Source organism: Lepidochelys olivacea (genome assembly GCF_965140295.1).
Source record: "Lepidochelys olivacea isolate rLepOli2 genome assembly, chromosome: 1".
Taxonomy (NCBI): domain Eukaryota; kingdom Metazoa; phylum Chordata; order Testudines; family Cheloniidae; genus Lepidochelys; species Lepidochelys olivacea.
The window spans coordinates 275,248,891-275,266,179 of record NC_140411.1 but is presented as its reverse complement, the minus strand read 5'-3'; the positions used below and the strand labels follow the sequence as shown (position 1 = coordinate 275,266,179).

The 17,289-nt window shown below is 36.8% G+C and overlaps 1 protein-coding gene across 2 annotated transcripts in view; it reads right to left on the bottom strand.

Moving 5' to 3' along the window:
• Positions 1 to 455: 455 nt before the first annotated feature.
• Positions 456 to 17,289, bottom strand: part of CEP290 (centrosomal protein 290) — a 121,891-nt gene continuing 105,057 nt past the window's right edge. For both annotated transcript variants that reach the window (XM_084640647.1, XM_084640648.1), the window contains 11 exons: positions 17,024 to 17,147; positions 12,877 to 13,011; positions 11,699 to 11,785; positions 10,046 to 10,210; positions 9,383 to 9,505; positions 8,744 to 8,916; positions 7,507 to 7,648; positions 3,229 to 3,302; positions 2,989 to 3,092; positions 1,579 to 1,667; positions 456 to 649 (listed from right to left, as the gene is read on the bottom strand). In XM_084640647.1, coding sequence (XP_084496773.1) covers positions 461 to 649; positions 1,579 to 1,667; positions 2,989 to 3,092; positions 3,229 to 3,302; positions 7,507 to 7,648; positions 8,744 to 8,916; positions 9,383 to 9,505; positions 10,046 to 10,210; positions 11,699 to 11,785; positions 12,877 to 13,011; positions 17,024 to 17,147 — 1,405 coding nt within the window. In that variant the 3' untranslated portion in view covers positions 456 to 460. The remainder of the gene's footprint in view (positions 650 to 1,578; positions 1,668 to 2,988; positions 3,093 to 3,228; positions 3,303 to 7,506; positions 7,649 to 8,743; positions 8,917 to 9,382; positions 9,506 to 10,045; positions 10,211 to 11,698; positions 11,786 to 12,876; positions 13,012 to 17,023; positions 17,148 to 17,289) is intronic.

Sequence of the window (17,289 nt, the reverse complement as noted above, 5' to 3'; positions counted from 1 at the left end):
TTGACAGTTTTCAAATAAATTAAATTAGCTTTACATTTAAGTACAAAAAAAGTTCATTGCCTTGCTGAAGTATTACAATTCTTTCTGTTATGCAGCAGGTCTGGCTTTGAAGTCAAGGGCTTCCTCACCCCAGGATTTTGCTCAAATCCTTTGATCTCCCCTGCTGTCATTTCTGAACTAAAGCATAAAATATGCAAAACAAGTGGGGAGGTGGTAAGACAAGTTTTCACATTGATTTCTAGATCTATTGGATCTGAAGCACTAATGACAAGATTTTAGTAACTTTTTTGAAAAGTCTGCTGCTTCTCTCTCTCTGGTGTCAAACTATTGTAACTTCAATGAAGCTGGTCCTAATTCACAATGGTGAGAAATTAGAATCAGGCTTGCATATAAGTGGTATTACATATAACAGCCTACTGACTCAATTTAGGTGTTAGTTCTTAAAATACTTAACATGGATTTAATCACTAGACACATTGGCTGAAATATCCACTTTAACACCAAACTGTTCAGAAAGCTTCTTTAATTTCTCCTCCAAGATAATATTTTTTTTCACTTCTTCATTGTAGTTGTATTTCAGATCCTCAATTTCTTCAAAAAAGGAAGGGTCAAAGTTATCCAGTTCTCTTTTCAGTTGTTTGATTTCTTCCTAATAAAAGAATTGAATATTACCAACTTACTACAATTCAAGATTCTACATTCTGTTTTTGTGTCAAGGTGTATATAAAAGGACTAAATGACAACATTAATTGTGTGCCTTTTCCTTCATGGGAAATTTTAAAAACTCGCTTTGATTTGTGCACTCTGAATGTAAAGGTACAGGTTATCATTTATATACCTTAGTACCTAATTGCACCTGCAAGTCAGGTGCTTTGGTAGATGAAAAAGGAAGCGAGGTTAAAAAGTTTAGTACTTAACATATGTCAAAACAAATGTTTACAGTGAGACTGGAGTGCTTTGTTAAATTAATCACACAGTCAGTACAGCATAATTACATACTGTCATAAGAGGAAAGAGATTCTGGGGAAACACAGTGCTGTGATTCTAAACAACATATTCTTCTGACCCTAGCTTTAGGGCCTGAGTCTCAAGGTCCCAGTACATTCTGTTCTGGATTTCTCCTTAATAGTTTAAAGAGAGCAGAACTTCCCTTCCTCCCTTTTTTATTTGATTCTCTTGATGGCCCCATCAAAGTTGTGAACTAAACATGCAGATGTAAGAAGATTCTGGTTGCAGTTTGAGTCATTTTGTGAAAGTGGATGGGGCAAAGGAGTGGCAGTTACTGGCTACTGAAACATTTGGGGAGTGTGTGGGAGAGGCGGGGTGCAACAAGCTGGTAGAGTGGTTCAGTATTTTTAACAATGCCAATTTCCATCTGTCGTGCACTACATGCCTGAATCCATAAAGTAGGGTTGTACTACCAACTTGTTTTTGGAGAGTTTGTACTTTAAAAGTCATAAGTCTGGCCGTTATATAAGACCTCAACTCATGGGTGGATGTAATCTTGTTTCCTAGCTACCCATTAGTTCATAAGGTAAGTGAACAATATCACCGTGGTGGTATCCATACACTACTCACTGTAAGTTGCTGTTTTTCCAGATCTGAGGCTTGCAGCTGTGTCTGGAGATCTACTATATCTACCATTAACTTGTCAATTCTGCCTTTCTCTAAAAAAAATAATCATATGTTATGAAAAGCACAAACTAGATTACTAAATTCAAGATACTGCAAATCAATTAAAATGTTTAACCTATTCATAACTATTATATTTAATAAGCAATACATAGTGGAGAACATTAAACCCAGTTACCCAATCTTGCAATGTCAAAAAGTCATCCCCAACACTATTCTGGTAGCTCCATCTACTTCACAACATAAGCTCTCAATGAAAAATATTAAGTGGCTAGTCTTTGTTGTGAAGTAAATGTTTTGATTGACTGAGTGCGCTGCTATCCTAATGAGTCTGCCTGAAACATAGCTCTGAGAGGTTTGATATGCCCCATTTTTTAAAAATTAGGTCTTATTAACCTTCGTTCCTGGTAAGTTTAAAGACCAACGTTGTTAATTTCACTCTGACAGCTGAATGTTTCTGCTGAAAAAAAATTTTTTTTTTTTTAATCCAGTGTGGCTGGCAGTGCTAGACAGTTAAATACAGAAGAAAGCAATTATGTCATTTACTCCACTGCATTTTCAATCCACAGTGCTCCTACCACTTCTCTTGAGACTATTCCAAAACTAAATAGATTTTACCATTATTGAGTTTCTATACCTAATTGTTTTAAAATTTAATCCAGCGATTTCTAATTATACCACAGGGCTCAGAGTGAATCACGAAGGAAGGGCAGCAGCTGTAAGGAAGGGGGAGCTATGGTAAATGTTCTTTAGATGAAAGGTGCTTTTTAAAATTAATTTAATACCATAGTTCCACTGTTACGCGCCCATTCTTAGTCTCTGTCCTGACACTTGTCAGTGGTTACAAGTAGTACTAAGTAGCTGTAAACTTGCTAGTGGATAGCCTAAAACAGGATTTCTGGTAGCAGTTGTATAATACATATACCACTGAAAACATGCAAAACCAGTGTTGCAATAGTTGTCCAACAGTTATCTGCTTCTAGTGTGCACAGAATCCTGATGTGTGCATCAGGAAACTATGTACATGTTTTCAAAAAGAAAAGGTATTCTCTTCAGCAACTGCTGTTAACATAATCACAAAATTACCATAAAATATCCTTTTCTGAAGATAAAAATATATTTGTAAAGGATCTAGCTTTTCACAAGTATTTCTTTTACAACAGAGTACCTGCAGCTTTACATAGGTGCTCAAAGATTGAAGGCCTTATTGTGTTCTTACTTACACTAGTTTTACACTGGTGTAATCTAATTTACTGTTACGGAATTACTCCCAACTCTCACTAGTGTAGTAAATGAGAGCAGCTCCAGCCCAAATTACTGAAAAATCCTTATACTTTGGATACTGAAAATGGCTACCGGCTGCAGAGCCTTCGCTTGCATTGGTGCCTGTTTGATGTCGGTAAGCCTCCACCTGGTGAGCTAGTTTTGCTTTCTCCTTCTCCAGTTGATTACTGGTTAATCTGTAAGACAATTAATTTGAAATATTGTGAAGAGTAAAAATTGCTCTGGGTATTCATATCTAAGAACGTCTTATTCTCATTTCTGTACATAGTGGAGCGGGGGTTCATAGTTTAGGGATAATTCTTGGTACTTTACCTGAGAAGCTGAAGCTCTCTGGCAAGGCCTTGCTCCGTGCTAGCACCTTCAGGAAAGTGTTTGAGAAGCTCAATCTTAGGTTTAAAAGAAGTATAAGGAAAATGAGGACATTTTACATTTGAAAACAATACCTATAGTTACATTTACTAACTCAAAGCAACTCAACTTGAGAATACCATAGCTAAAGTAATACAGAGAAAGGAAAAACAGAAGCCTAGTAGCAGAGAGAATTGTAGTATTAATCTTAGAGAAAAGGTAAACTGAACTTTTAATTGGACAAACAAATAAATTGCAATATAAAAACTTTCAGATGCGCCTTTGTAGATGCTGGCAATTCCTATAAAGCATCTGAAGTTTTATATATAAGCCTACTATAGTAAATATGAATTAGTGCTTCAGCTGCCTTGTAGGAAGGAACAGAAAATACATAGTAATCTAGATAAAGATATACTAAGGTATTTATATGCATAAAGATGCAGATGGACACCTAGTGGGATTTACAAAAGTGTCAAAGTGAGTTAGGCCTAACCTCCTTAGGTGCTTTTTGAAAGTCCCACTAGGTGTCTGTCTGCATCTCTAGATGCCTAAATACCTTGAAGTTTGGCCCTAAGGACCTGATTATGTAAAAAAAAAAAATTTAAAAATTAAATTAAGGTAAAATATTTTAATCTCTATGAATTCCACTATTTTAAAGTATTAACTTTTGTATTGTTTGAAGGTGATCATAACTAACATCTTTTAAGCAATAAAAGCAGAGGACCTGATCATGTGATCCTTATTTTTGTTAGAAAAAATTACTCATGAGTAAAGGTTGTAGGATCAGGCCCATAGTCAGTAGTTGAGGAATTAGTGTCCTTTATCCTCACATACTATTCTCTCTGAGAGGTTTTGGGAGAAGGGAAGTGGTCAGGAGTCAGAAGGAGTTTTGAGCATTATCAAATATGGAAGAAAGCAAAGTAGAGCTGGCAGTGGATATGGGCAGCAATCAGTTAAAACAAGGCATTCAAAGAATCAGTCATATCAAACAGCACAATTGGCAAATCACCTAGATAAATGCAGTCAAATAATTAATTAGTTGAAAATATGGTAGTCAGTTGAACAATGGAAGATAAATGGGAAATTATCAGTTCAAATATAATCAGTCCAATAGGGGACTATACAGAGAAGTCAAGAATGCTGGGACAAAGTGGATGCACTCCCTTCAAGCTTTGATCCTGGATAGGCTAGATGCAGCTGAATGGAACCTTCCTGTGGCAGCCTGGGGCTTGCACAATATGGCCCTAGCAAGAGCTCTGACTGTGTGGCATGGCTCGCTAGTGGTGGCAGGTCAGAAAGAAGTAGGCTCATTGAGGTGACTACTATACTATTTGAGTGAGCCCTAAGATTCTCTTGGCATGGGAAGCCTGCAAGAGAGTAGGAGTGCTGGATACACTCACTGATCCAAAGAGACAGATACATCAAAGAGTTTCTCCTTTTCTTGAGATCCTTCAGACAGGATAAATAACAATTCTTTACTCTCAAAGTGCTGTTCGTCTGTAGATCTCAAGGTGCTTTACAAAGCAAGGCAAGTTGTATTATCTGAATTTTACAGAGGAGCAAACTGAAGTTTGGAGATAGAAAGTGACTTGCTCAAAATCTCACAGCAGGTAAGTGGTAAAGACAGGACGTGAACTCAGTTCTCTGGATTCAAGATAAGTCTACATTTACAGCATCATGTAGAGTATAGACACTGCACATGCAACTAGCATAGGTACAAATAGCAGTATTGATGGGGAGGTATGGATTAGGTGAGTAGAGTACCCTACATGCTTGAACTCCTACAGTATATATCCGGCCCATGAACTGAGGATATAAAATAAGGGACAGTGGTATCATAAGATCACCTCTCTCTCCTCCCCGACCTCTGAAGGCAACAAGAATGTTGGGGAAAAAAAAGACTGAACTGGGGAGACTGGTCCTAGTCTGAGCAGTATTAAGAACTGTGAACTGCTTATAGTGCCTAGTGGGTGAGATGAAACGGATTGATTCAACCAACCCTTGCTTAGTCTGATAAAGTTTAGGATTTAGAATGCGTGTTTACTTTTTATTTCTTAAGTATAAAGGTCAGAGATGGTTACGTAACACTTACAATCATTTAAAAATCTATCTTTCTGTAGTGAATCAACTTATTTTAATGTTTAATCTTAACCAGTGAGTTTGTCCTAAGCGCTTGGGGGTGTCTGCTGAGATTATAAAGGCTAGAGCATGTCCACTATCCTTTGATAAAATGGCAAACTAATTAATAAGCTTGCATTGTTCAAGAGGGTCTTGAGCAGTGTAACATTTCTGGGGTGCAAGGCTGCGTCTGGGGGGGAATTTGCTGATGTTTCCCTGTGTACAGTTCATGAGTGGCTTGGTGAGCACTCATGCAGTTTAGCTGGGTGTGTCTCTGCATTTTTTGGCTGAGTGATAGCACCTGGATGGGTTTGCTGCTTGTCACTAGCATAGCATTGGAAGAGACCGTCCTCTCTGAAGAGTTAAGGGGGTACGGGGTCCCACAGTTCCAGATTTTACCCTGAGGGTATGTCACAGATGTACAGCTACATGTATAGTACCTGTACTATATATTTCTGTAAGTGTAGGCATAGCCTCCGTCTTGTGTTCTATCCTTTGCATCACAGTGTATTCTTGACCGAAGTCACTGGAACATTTTGTCAGGAGCAGGGTATGAATGGAATGTTCAAAGGGAAGCATTTATACATGGGAATAGGTGGTGAGTTAGTACACTGTGGGGCCTAGCTCTCACACTACCTTACTATCAGGTTAAAACAACGCAGAGCTTGGGGAATTTTGCCAGTTTCTCCCCAATGAACTAAGGCCCAAGAACGAGAATTCTGCGCAGATGGTATCTTTCAAGGATGAAATCGTCAACAGGGAGAGAGTTTAGAGGTAGTATTTTAATTAAGCAAAACTTTCAAATCAGTATTTCCTAAATAAAGCCTTTATCTTTCTGTGCTAGATATGTTATGAATACAGTGGTTTATATTTCAATTAGAATAGTTTTATTCCAGTTAGGACATTTTAATGAACATGCTCCTCAAATGAATTGTAATAGTCAATGATCTCATATACTTTTGCTTTTTGTACTGGGTATTTTAATCTATTGTTGCCTTGCCAAAGTGTTTATTCTTAATCTCGTCCACAATTTCTGTTCTGCTGATATAGAGTTATGTTTGATGAAGGACAGCTGCAAACGTTATTTGAGACACACAAATAAATTGCAAAGTGTCTTGCTCCAGATTGTTGATAAAAAATTGCAAAGTTTACATACAGATCTCTGCTGATTTTGCCCCAGCCCAGTGTTCAGATTACTGACACGTATTCAAAAACTATAGCAAAGAAGAAAATAGCACTTAAACTTTAAAAATTACTCAAAATAAGTCACAGCTCTATGCATTCTGACAAACTTTTGATTCCTCACATAGTGCTGGAGAAATGGCATATACACATTAAAACCAAGACAAGCCTGGGACTAATCTTGGCAAATACAGTCCTGGGGCTAATTACGCTGGGACATTTAAAAGAACTCTGTGTCAAGACTCGTGGGCCAAAAATTTGACCCAACTTTTTTTTTTTAAGATATGATTGAAAAATATAAATTAATAAAAACTTGACAATGTATTAAATACACTTATAAGCATCTTTAGGTGCTTCATATACAGAATATAACATTAAACAGTTACAAGTAAAATGATAAAATGTCAAACTGAAAGCCTTCCTCAGATACTGTGTGGGAGTCCACCCTCTGAACCAACCCCTGAAAGCAAAAATCTGAATAAGGAGACAGTTCTTGCACTATGCTCAGAAAGTCAAAGTCAACAAATAGCTTCTATTGAATGAGGTAGAAGGAAATTTTAAGGCATATTAAAACAACCATACCTACAGCTCAGCACTTATGAACAATACTACAGTGATAAATGTTTAGATGTGTATAGTGGAGGAAAATCTACCTCTGATTAACTCCATTTTAACATAAGTAAATCGGAAACAAAGTTGAGAGTTCATATCAGAAATTTAGGGTAAATTACATTATAGGGATTATCCCAATATTAAGCTTTATTAACCAAGGAAATTCACCATTAAGGTTAAATTTAAAAGAAATCCAAACATGCTTAAGTATGGAAATGTATAGTTAGGGTACGCAAATAATGAAACACACTATAACAACAAACCTATGGACGTGTACAAGGGAAGAAAAATCTGCCTTTTATTATTATAGATAGGCTACGTTTTACTCACCTGTTCCTTCAAGTCTTGTGTGTGTTTTTCAATGTTGTGTTCACGTTCTGTTGCCTTTTGCAGTAGCTGTTTAAGATCAGTAATGCTTTGATTTTTTTTAGCAACATCAGTTTCCAGTTCTTTCATTTTAGTTTCATACATCCTGAAAACAGGAAAGAAAATTAAGGCCATTCTGCAAATACTATGCCTAGTCCAGAAAATATTTTTTCCCCATCCTGCAAACCCGACACACAGTCCAAAGGACTATCGCAAAAACGAACCCTTTGTAAAACAAAGATGGTGACCCTAGTAGAAGCGTGCGTGTGTGCACTAAAAAGAGAATGTAGCTAAGCAGCAGGACAGGCTAGTCACACTGAGTATGTACGTATGGTCTCCAACAGGTACTTAGGGTGTACCCATCACCCTGTCTGTGCCACCGCAATTTCACTTTTCCATCCACTATAGGTAAAAGAATTGACTGGCTCCAGGCCCAACTGTTTACTGAAAACATTATCTGGGAAAGGTAGGCAGAAGGGTCTGTGTAAATTACCTTCTATCCACTCAAATCCTTTGTAGGATGCATGGGGTTCATCTACCATCATACTCCTGGTGTGGGGAAGGGGCTCCTCCCTCCTCTCAGACTATTGTTTTGTTATTTTGTGATGGTGTAATTTTGAAGCAGCATAACCCCTCTCTTTATACCTCTTCCCATTCACCATCACCACCAGAGTGCTATTAACAAGTCAAAGTCTGAGAAATTCAGGTCATAGACCTTTCAACACTTCTCTGGGTGACTGCTGTTTGATCAATTATGGAGGAATTTGCCTTCATGGTAGGATGCTAAGGAACTTGCTTATCATGCTTAGCAAATACCACAAAATTATTCTTCAAAGTCCAGTTACGATATTCTGTAATAGTACAGGGCAGAATCTGGAATGTAGTCCCCTCAGTTTAACAATCCAGCATTTTCAAGCTGCAAGGGAGGGTTCATTCTCAGAACAGGAGAAAGAGTTTCTGGAGCAGCAGAGACTAACAGGGTTTATGGACACATGACTGAGGACGCTACATGTCTGCTGGATCTGGGTTAGAAGTTTGTATATTGAACATATGTAATATAGTAAATTCATCAATGATTGCTATGAGGTCAGTAAGAAATGCTTTAGAAAAGGAACTGAGAACTATGATCATGAAAATATCATTCATTTAAAAATACTTAAAGAAAACAAATCATTTTGCCTGTTTCATTCTCAGTTCCTACCTTGTTACAACAATTGATTTCCAGCTTTTGCTGTCAGCTCCTTCGAGTTGTGGACCTCTGCTTTCAGCAAAGTTTAACCTCTTAACAGTGTCCTCCAGTTCCACAGTCAACTTCTCATTTATTATCTCTATGTTATTTTTTGCTATTCGTAGCTTCTCTGCAGTGTCAGCCTCCTGTTGTCCAATGAGGCACAAAATTATATACATTGTGGCGAAGTGCCTTTCATGCTTCTTTTATCCAAAATACAGAACCTCACGCAGCATGGAACTCTATAAAATTACACTCAGAAATTGGATCTGTACTGATTCAGAAGGAAGAGTGCCACATACTAAATCATAAACACTATTTCCAATAGCATCTGGGTATTTCTTGGAGGTCTCCCATCCAAGACACTGACCTTAGTCAATTCTGCTTAGCCTTTGTGATCTAATAGGACTACAGCACAAATTGGTATGGTATCAAGAATATCATAAATACTATCTGTTATGTATTTAGGAAACCCATCAAAATAGTATCTGAGCGCGTACAGAACTGTAAATTCAATATTCAATATGTATACTTCCAGCCAAATTAAAAGAAAAGATGCTTAATATATCCAACAATTTCCTCAAATGGCTGGATGCTATCCTATAACCGTACTTTTTTCAGCTCTTTACGTAGTCTCTCATTTTCAGCAATGATTTTTTCCATGCCTCTGGTTTTTGATTCATAACGCATACTCAGCTGGCCACCCAGATGAAGTTTCATTTTTTCCATTTCAGACTAAATATTAAACAAAAAACAAAACAAAAATATGTATTTACACAACTTAGACTCTTTCGAGTTCTCATTTTGAATGTTACAGTTATCTAGCACATGCAGGTCCCAATTCAGCAAAGCACTTTAGCACGTTTATGTCTATATCTCAAATACATTAAAAGATATTTTGAATATCAAAATTTCCCTTAGAAATTTATCTCTGTCACAATAACTTGCATTACATTAAAATTCACATTTTGCTTTAGAAGTTACTCTATTCAGTTATTATTATGAAAGAATACAAAACATCGATTTTGTTTGGCGGGTTTAGTACTTTGTGGAGGAAGTGCATATGTAAAGCTTTGCTTCTGTGTGGTACAAAGTTCACATTTGTGATTTTTTTTAACTGAAGCAAATTTTTGTGCCAAATAATGTCAATAGGTTTGATTATACATACTACTGAAGATATTTATGTTTTAGGTGAAACACTATTATTCATCAGTTTTCCTAATTAATTTATATATAAGTTGCTACAAAAAATAATAACGAATGATAAATCAGTACCTTTAGCCTCTCATTTTCAAGTTCAAGGCTAACTAGTTTCTCATTAGAGACAACTCCTGGGGCTTTTTTCAGATCTTCGTTTTCTCTCTGCACTTTCTCTACAACCTTTTTCATCAAACCAATGGTTTTTTCTAATTCTGGAATGGTCTTTCCACTTCTACCAGACTACACAGAAAAGACAGGGGAAAAAAAGAAAAGAAAAAAAAAAAGCATAATGAAGTAAATGCTTGAAATTTTAAGTGAGATATCAAATGTGTCTGAAGTCTTGTTTTTTTTTAATCGCTTTGTTGTAAACACACAAAATATGGTAACTATAGTTTGGGATTATAGTTCTGAACCTGAAATTTGTTACCTGCAGGTGGAGGACACAAAGGAGCCCCACTGAAGTCAACAGGCACACATGAAGTCTGTCCATGCACAACAAATTGCAGGATTGGGGATCTAAATTTTTGTGTTATTAAAAGAACTGACACAACATTTATACATTTGGTATGTAAATACATTGTGCTATGAAAATTCTGCATTTATACATACATATTAGCACGGTTCCACTATGCTAATTCCTTTGGAATGTAACACTTGGCCAAGCAAATATGAAGTACTGCATTTCAGTGGATTATCTACTCCCCTTCCTACTTTATTAATATTTTATTAATGCAGGAAAAAAGAGGGAAGGGGAAAAGACTCTACATACAGTAAACTCCAATGTACAATCACTTCAGTAAATTAAGAGAATTTCACTGCTACTTTCCTCTTATCCAGTAAAGGAGGAGGCAGACCTTGTTGCTGCTGAAGTCAAGAAGTGAAGAAACAGTGGCATAGTGTAGGAGGTTAAAGGAATGTGGGGAATCCAGTTATGGCTCCCTGCAGCACTATGCTGACTCCTCTTTACTTCTTGGGAAGCCCAGGGAGCAACAATTGTGGAGGCAGCACACTTCACTCCCTGTACAGTGTAGGAGGCACAAGTGTGGCTCTTACAGTGTTTGCATCTTGTAAGCGTCTCACTTGTGGTTTCATGAGATGTTGGCAATGGAGGAGCAATGTTTCTGCTGCAGCATTTGCTTTCTGGTCTTCTGAGGAATGAAGAAGGGTTTACTTCACACCATTACACTTGCAGTGTACTTGTACTGGTGTGAACGGAATTGAAGACTACATCAATCACTAACATAGGCTTGAGGTAAACTGAAGGTCCACTTATATAATCCTCTTGTATATTAAAAAACAAAATATTTCTCTAATTACAGGTTCCACTTTCTAACAACCTAATCCCATTTGGTTAGCTCTACCAAAAGATTTTCAAATATAGAACGAAATATCATTTTGCATACACTTATGGCTATATTCTCATATTGGTGAAGAGACAGTTTTGCAGGTAACTGTTGTTAATCCAGGTGGCAGACTAAGGACCTGATCCTGCAAAGATTTAAGTAGGTGAGAAACTTTACTAACAGTAATAGCCAATTGACTAGTATCTTGGTTCTTTGATTAAAGTACCAAGATAATAAAATAAGGAGAGGTAACTAAGTGTAAAAACTAACATTTCCCATCTTCTTTTGCTTGATGATAAACATTTCAGTTGTAATTAAACCTTACTAGTAATCTTGTGTATTTCAATCATTTAATTATTCTGAAAAACACAGTAGCATTACTCACCCCTCTAACACTGCCTAGCTTGCGCTCAACTTCTGCTTTCTCTTTTTTGAGAAGCTCACACATTTCTTTCAAGTCACCTACTTGGTCCTAAAGAATACAAATAATAACCATTTTATTTAAGCTTTACTCAATTAACAGGTGAATTTAAACTTTTTTAAATTACAAAAATTTTCATCTTCAGTTAGTTTACTTTGAAAAACATTAAACAAAACCAAAAAATAAGTTCCCCCTTGCCATATAATTCATAACTTGCTACTAACCACGCAGGTTACAAAACCCATGCCCTCTAAATTTGCCCCCATATTTTATTCTTTAATGGAAACATTAAATAATGTTGGTATGCTGCTGATCTTCCATATTAAGTGCATTGTAAAGATCTTAAAAAAAACCCAAACAAAAAATTATTAGAGAGTATGTGAGAGTTCTGCATGTTTTCTCATAATCTAAATTCTTAGGGTACAGCACAATCTAGCTTCAACTCATATTTTATAACCTAGGAATAATTAAAAAAAAAAAAAAACAATACACACACCTTTGTTGATTTTTTCCCAAATTTCCCAGGAAAACTCTACCCTAGTAGGAGAGCTGTCAGTCTGAAATTGGATTGGTTTTTTTGGGCGACAGAGGGTGGGTCAGAAGTTGGGAAAGGGCCAGTTTGAAAACAGGGACTGTAATGGGAAGCTGGCTTCAACTACACTATAGAACAGCGACTATACCACTCCATAATTTATAACATAAAGGGACAAATTTAAAAGGGACCTCTTACCCAGGCACATTTAATGATTAATTTTTAAAATTTTCAAACATTTACATATGATAAACTGCAGGTACATATTTAGGTCCCTACAATGGGCAGGACTCTGCACATGCACAACTCCATTGACTTTCAAGTGCCTCTCTGAGGCTGCAGGGTTCTACCCTTATGGTACTTATTGCAGGACAGGGGCTTTGGAGTCCACAGCTATAAGTAGATATGTTTACTTGAAAGACTAGGCCTTACAGGTGGCTTCTGAAATCTGCCCCCAGTGTATTTGGTTTTCTATATATTTACATCAAATGTATATAGTATGTATGGAATATGTATTAGTACAACAGAGTTCACAGAAGTTTGGTTTTTTTTAAATGTACATTTACATTCTCAATGAGCCTTTAAAATGTGTTATATGCTAAAAAAATACCTTTAATCTTGGCAGATCTTTATTAGCCTGCTCTAGCTGGAATCTTAGTTCAACATTTTCAGATGATAATCTCAAATTTTCTTTCTGAAGCTCCTGTTGTCTTTGACACTGATCATCTGATCCTATTCCTGACGTCTTAAGAAAGGGAAGGAACAGAATAAAATATTATTAAATGTTGAGGTATTAATCCTTACATTAGTTACACTGGATAAAGATCAATAATCTGGGCAATAACATTACATTCCATATTGAAACAAAGTGTTTATACAGCAAGATACCTTCTTATAGAGTTCACCCTTCAGTATTTTTTTACCACATTAAAGTTAAAAAAGCAGATAGAGAAAGCTAATGTGGACCTTTGACTCAACTTCTTCCTTTAATTCCTTTATGAACATTTTAAAAATTTGCTTTAATTAAGTGAAGTGAAGGTATAAAACAGTATAAACTTCTGTTCAGCAAAAATAAACACTGATTTTTGAAATCTCAAAATCTAGTAAGTGAAAAAATTCCAGGGTTCTAAACAGGGTTACTGTACTTGTGAATAGCATCTATTTTAGAGCCACCTTCTGATACATTTAGTCACACTGATAGCACTTCACACTATAATCAGTCCCCCACTGAAGTCAGATCATTCAGACTCAAGTGTATCTCAACAGGAAAAGGGTATCTGAATCTGGTCCCTAGTAATACCTAGCTTTTATACATCACTTTTCATCTATTGATCTTAATAAAGGAGGCAAGCATTATTATCCGTATTTTCACAAAGGGGAAACAGACACAGAGGTGAAGTGATTTGCCCAAGGTCACCCAGAGCATCAGTGGCAGAGCCAGGAATAGAAGCCAGGTCCTTTGAGTACCAGTTCACTGCTGTGACTACTAGACCGTACTGTAACTATCCATCTAGGTATTTTGTATCAAATTCATTACCACAGAATTTGAGCACTGAGTAAGATGAACAAATGCAATAATTAATAAAAGATACATGTAATTATTTCTTGTATACTTTTACAGAGACTCAACTTTGAATCAGCTATAAATTGTCACTAGCCAAGAGACTCTGTTAGTATAATTTATGCGAAGTTAGTCTCAGAAGAAAAAGAAAAATCCCAAGAACCTTTTCTCTTTTTCAACAGGATCAAACTGCTTGGATTAAAAAAAACAAAAAAAATACCTAAAAAAATCTGAACAAGGAAACAAAAAACTCCACATTTGGCCCCATTCTGCAAATATGTGCAAGGATCTTACTCTCACAAGATTACAACATGAGTAGAGATAAGGCAGTAAAAACTAAGGATGGTCTCCCTTGAAATAAATATAAAATAAAAATAGAAACCTGCAAAAATAAAATAAAGAAACTCTGATAATTTCACAAATAATTAGAATTAAGTATCACCAATAAAAACATGGGGGAATAAAGTAACTGCCTCACTAGTAAAATATATTCTCTCTAATAAATATAAAAGATATTGTCACAACACACACTGCTAAAGAAGCACAAAGCAGGAAGATAATAAAAAAACTAAATACGTACCAGGAAACAAACTATTCTACAATAAACATTTTAGTCTATATAATTTATACATACAAACAATGCAGCTAATAGGGAAATGAAGGATTAAAGAACTGCTATAGTGCCAAACCTGGGGCATTTCACAAAGTCCTGGGGTTTGTTCAGTCCCCTCTGTATCAGGTTGGTGATTTCCACTTGTATCTTCTTCAGTGTGTTTATCCACTCCATTATTAATTTTTAAATTTTCTGGCTCATAACCATTAGGTTGATTAGAAGGCTCCCCTGAATCAGACTGATTGCAGCTCATTGCATCAGCACAAGATTCTGCTCTACTTCCTTCATTGTTATTAGTTGATTGCTTGCATACTTTTTGCTTCCCTTCTTTCTCTCCATCATGTTCTTCATTAACTTCACCCTCTTCAGGGCCTGTTACATTTTCTTGGTCATCACTGATACCCTCGTCATCCGCTTCAGTTTTCAGAGAGCTACTCCTTTTGCCTTTTGATCCTACCCTAGAATTATTTGAATTCGCATGTTTTTCATAATGTTCAGGTTCCTGTTCTGGAGTTAATTCAGTAATTGCATCTTCAGCAGCCTGATGGCATTGATCAGTAATGTTTGCACCCTCATCTATTCCATTGCCACCTGTAATACTAATAGTGGGTTGGTGTTTTACTTTGCCCTTAGTTGAAGCAGTTTTCTTCCATGGATATTTCAAATGCTTGTATTTACTGACATTGTTAGCAAAAGAGGAATTAATCAATGCAGCTGTGTCATATGCAGCGCTCTGTTTGAAGCAGAAGAAAAGAGTAATAAAGCATGAAAAGAAAAGAGGTAGACAGTAAAAGCAATAAGACAGCACACCTATATATAACATCATGTCCACTTGTGGCAGGTTTAATAAGAATCAGATAATTTGACATTAGGAATACAGAGAACCATGTGTGTAAGAGACCGTGTAGCCAAAACCAAGCTCATTATCTCCTCTCCAATTTTCCATGCTGTGGACAACACAGCATCCTCCCAGTCTCTCAGTCTCACAAAGCTGGATAATCGTTGACTCCTTGTCTTCTCCCTACACATTTAGGGTGTTAACAATAGTGCTATTTCTATTTGCAGAACATTTAAAAGAGCTGGAGCTTCTTCTCTATCCTAAATACTAAAAATACTCTTGTTTATGCGTGGTCAGTGTGTCACAGACATGCCCAAGCATGCGCTGTCAGGTGCATTACATCTGTGTCCAACCATTTTCTTGATATTACACAGACAGGGGTCTTGTGTGGTCTCTGCCGAAAGCAAAGAACTACCTGACTGTTGTGTTTATTACAAGATGTTTGTATGGTAAACAATTTTAGAGTGATATAACCTGTAGGATATTGTGTTCCAAATCTGTTGTGAGTGAAACCTATCACCTGAGGAGTGGGAGTCTGACAGCAGACTCAAGCAATATAATAAAAATGAACATTCATGGAGACAGCCTATGGTTACTGTCAGGACTAGATGAAGGCTGGAGATTTGCAAAGACAAATGAACCCCGAGAGAGTTCTGAGAAGAGGGGGCCCTCTTGGCTAAGAGACAAGCGCCTACTGTAAAAGAACGGGAGAAACGGCCCTAGCGGTTATCCATTATAGGAGAAAACTGACATCAGGAAGCAGAGGTCTTATGAACGGTGAATCCCAGCTTTATGGGCTGGACAAGACTGAAAGACTGACCATTGGATGCGAAATACCTTATTTAGACAGGTTAGAAAGTAACTTGTTAATAAGTATAGACTACAGATTGTGTTTTTTGTTTTTAATTTTACCTGTAAGGAGAGGTTACTCATCTTGTGCAATAGCTGGAATTCTTCAAGACATGTCCGTAGGGGTGCTCCTCTTCAGGTGCAAGCCCAACAGAGGGAGGGCTGCAGCCACTCCGCCCTTTATGCCCTTACAAGGAAGCACAGGGCACATGTACAGCCCTGGCAGACATTGCTATTAAAAAAAAAAAATCTGATCTTGCGCATGAGGTGCACGCACACGAACAGTGGGATCCACACTGATACACATTCAAAGAAGAATCATTTATTTCCAACAGCCACAGCCAGCTTTGTATCTTCTTCCATGCTGTGCCCTAAACTGTCCTCCATCTTATTGTGCCAGTTCCCTGTTCTATTCAAAAGGAAATCCCTCCTAAACAAGCATTTCTGTGAGGTTCCAAACACTAGCCAATGCTAGGTAATAAATAATGAAAGGGGGAAAAAAAAAACACCCCTACACTAAGCCAAGACCTTCTTCTGAGTCTCCCAGTGTGTCTTGCCTTTATATGTCTTTTAGACTCTAAGACCTCTGAGGTAGAGAGTGTCTGTCCTCTCTGTTTATAGCACTAAGCACATCTTTCTTCCTTCTAACCACATAACGTTTATGAAAAACAGTAACACATTTTAGTTCTTAGAATTTAAAAAAAAAATGCTAAACATTATTGCCATAGGTTAATAAAGGAGAAAAAAGTTAATTTTTTCAGATGCTGTATTGGATGATTGCAACCTAAAATAAAATGGACCAAATACTACAGAATAATAGATGGATGATAAATATGTCCTTGAGCAGGAGATGCATTCAATTTTCAATTTGGGTAATAACAAAGTTGGTTGCTTACCGAAGGTCTTGAAAATGTGTCTCTTGAAAACTGTCTCTCCAATGCATGAAGCTTTTCCTGCAAATATTGATTTTTTAAATGTAACTCTTCTACCACAGAATCTCGTGGGAGAGCTTGTTGTGTTCTGTATCAAAAATAAAGAAGTGAACGTTTGTTATTAATGCAGGAAAGCATCCTTTAATGTAAATCAAGTATGGACTTCTGCTTTCCTAGACTGAAGATTTTACTATCTTGTGTTAGATAAATGTAGCTATACTAAATCAATT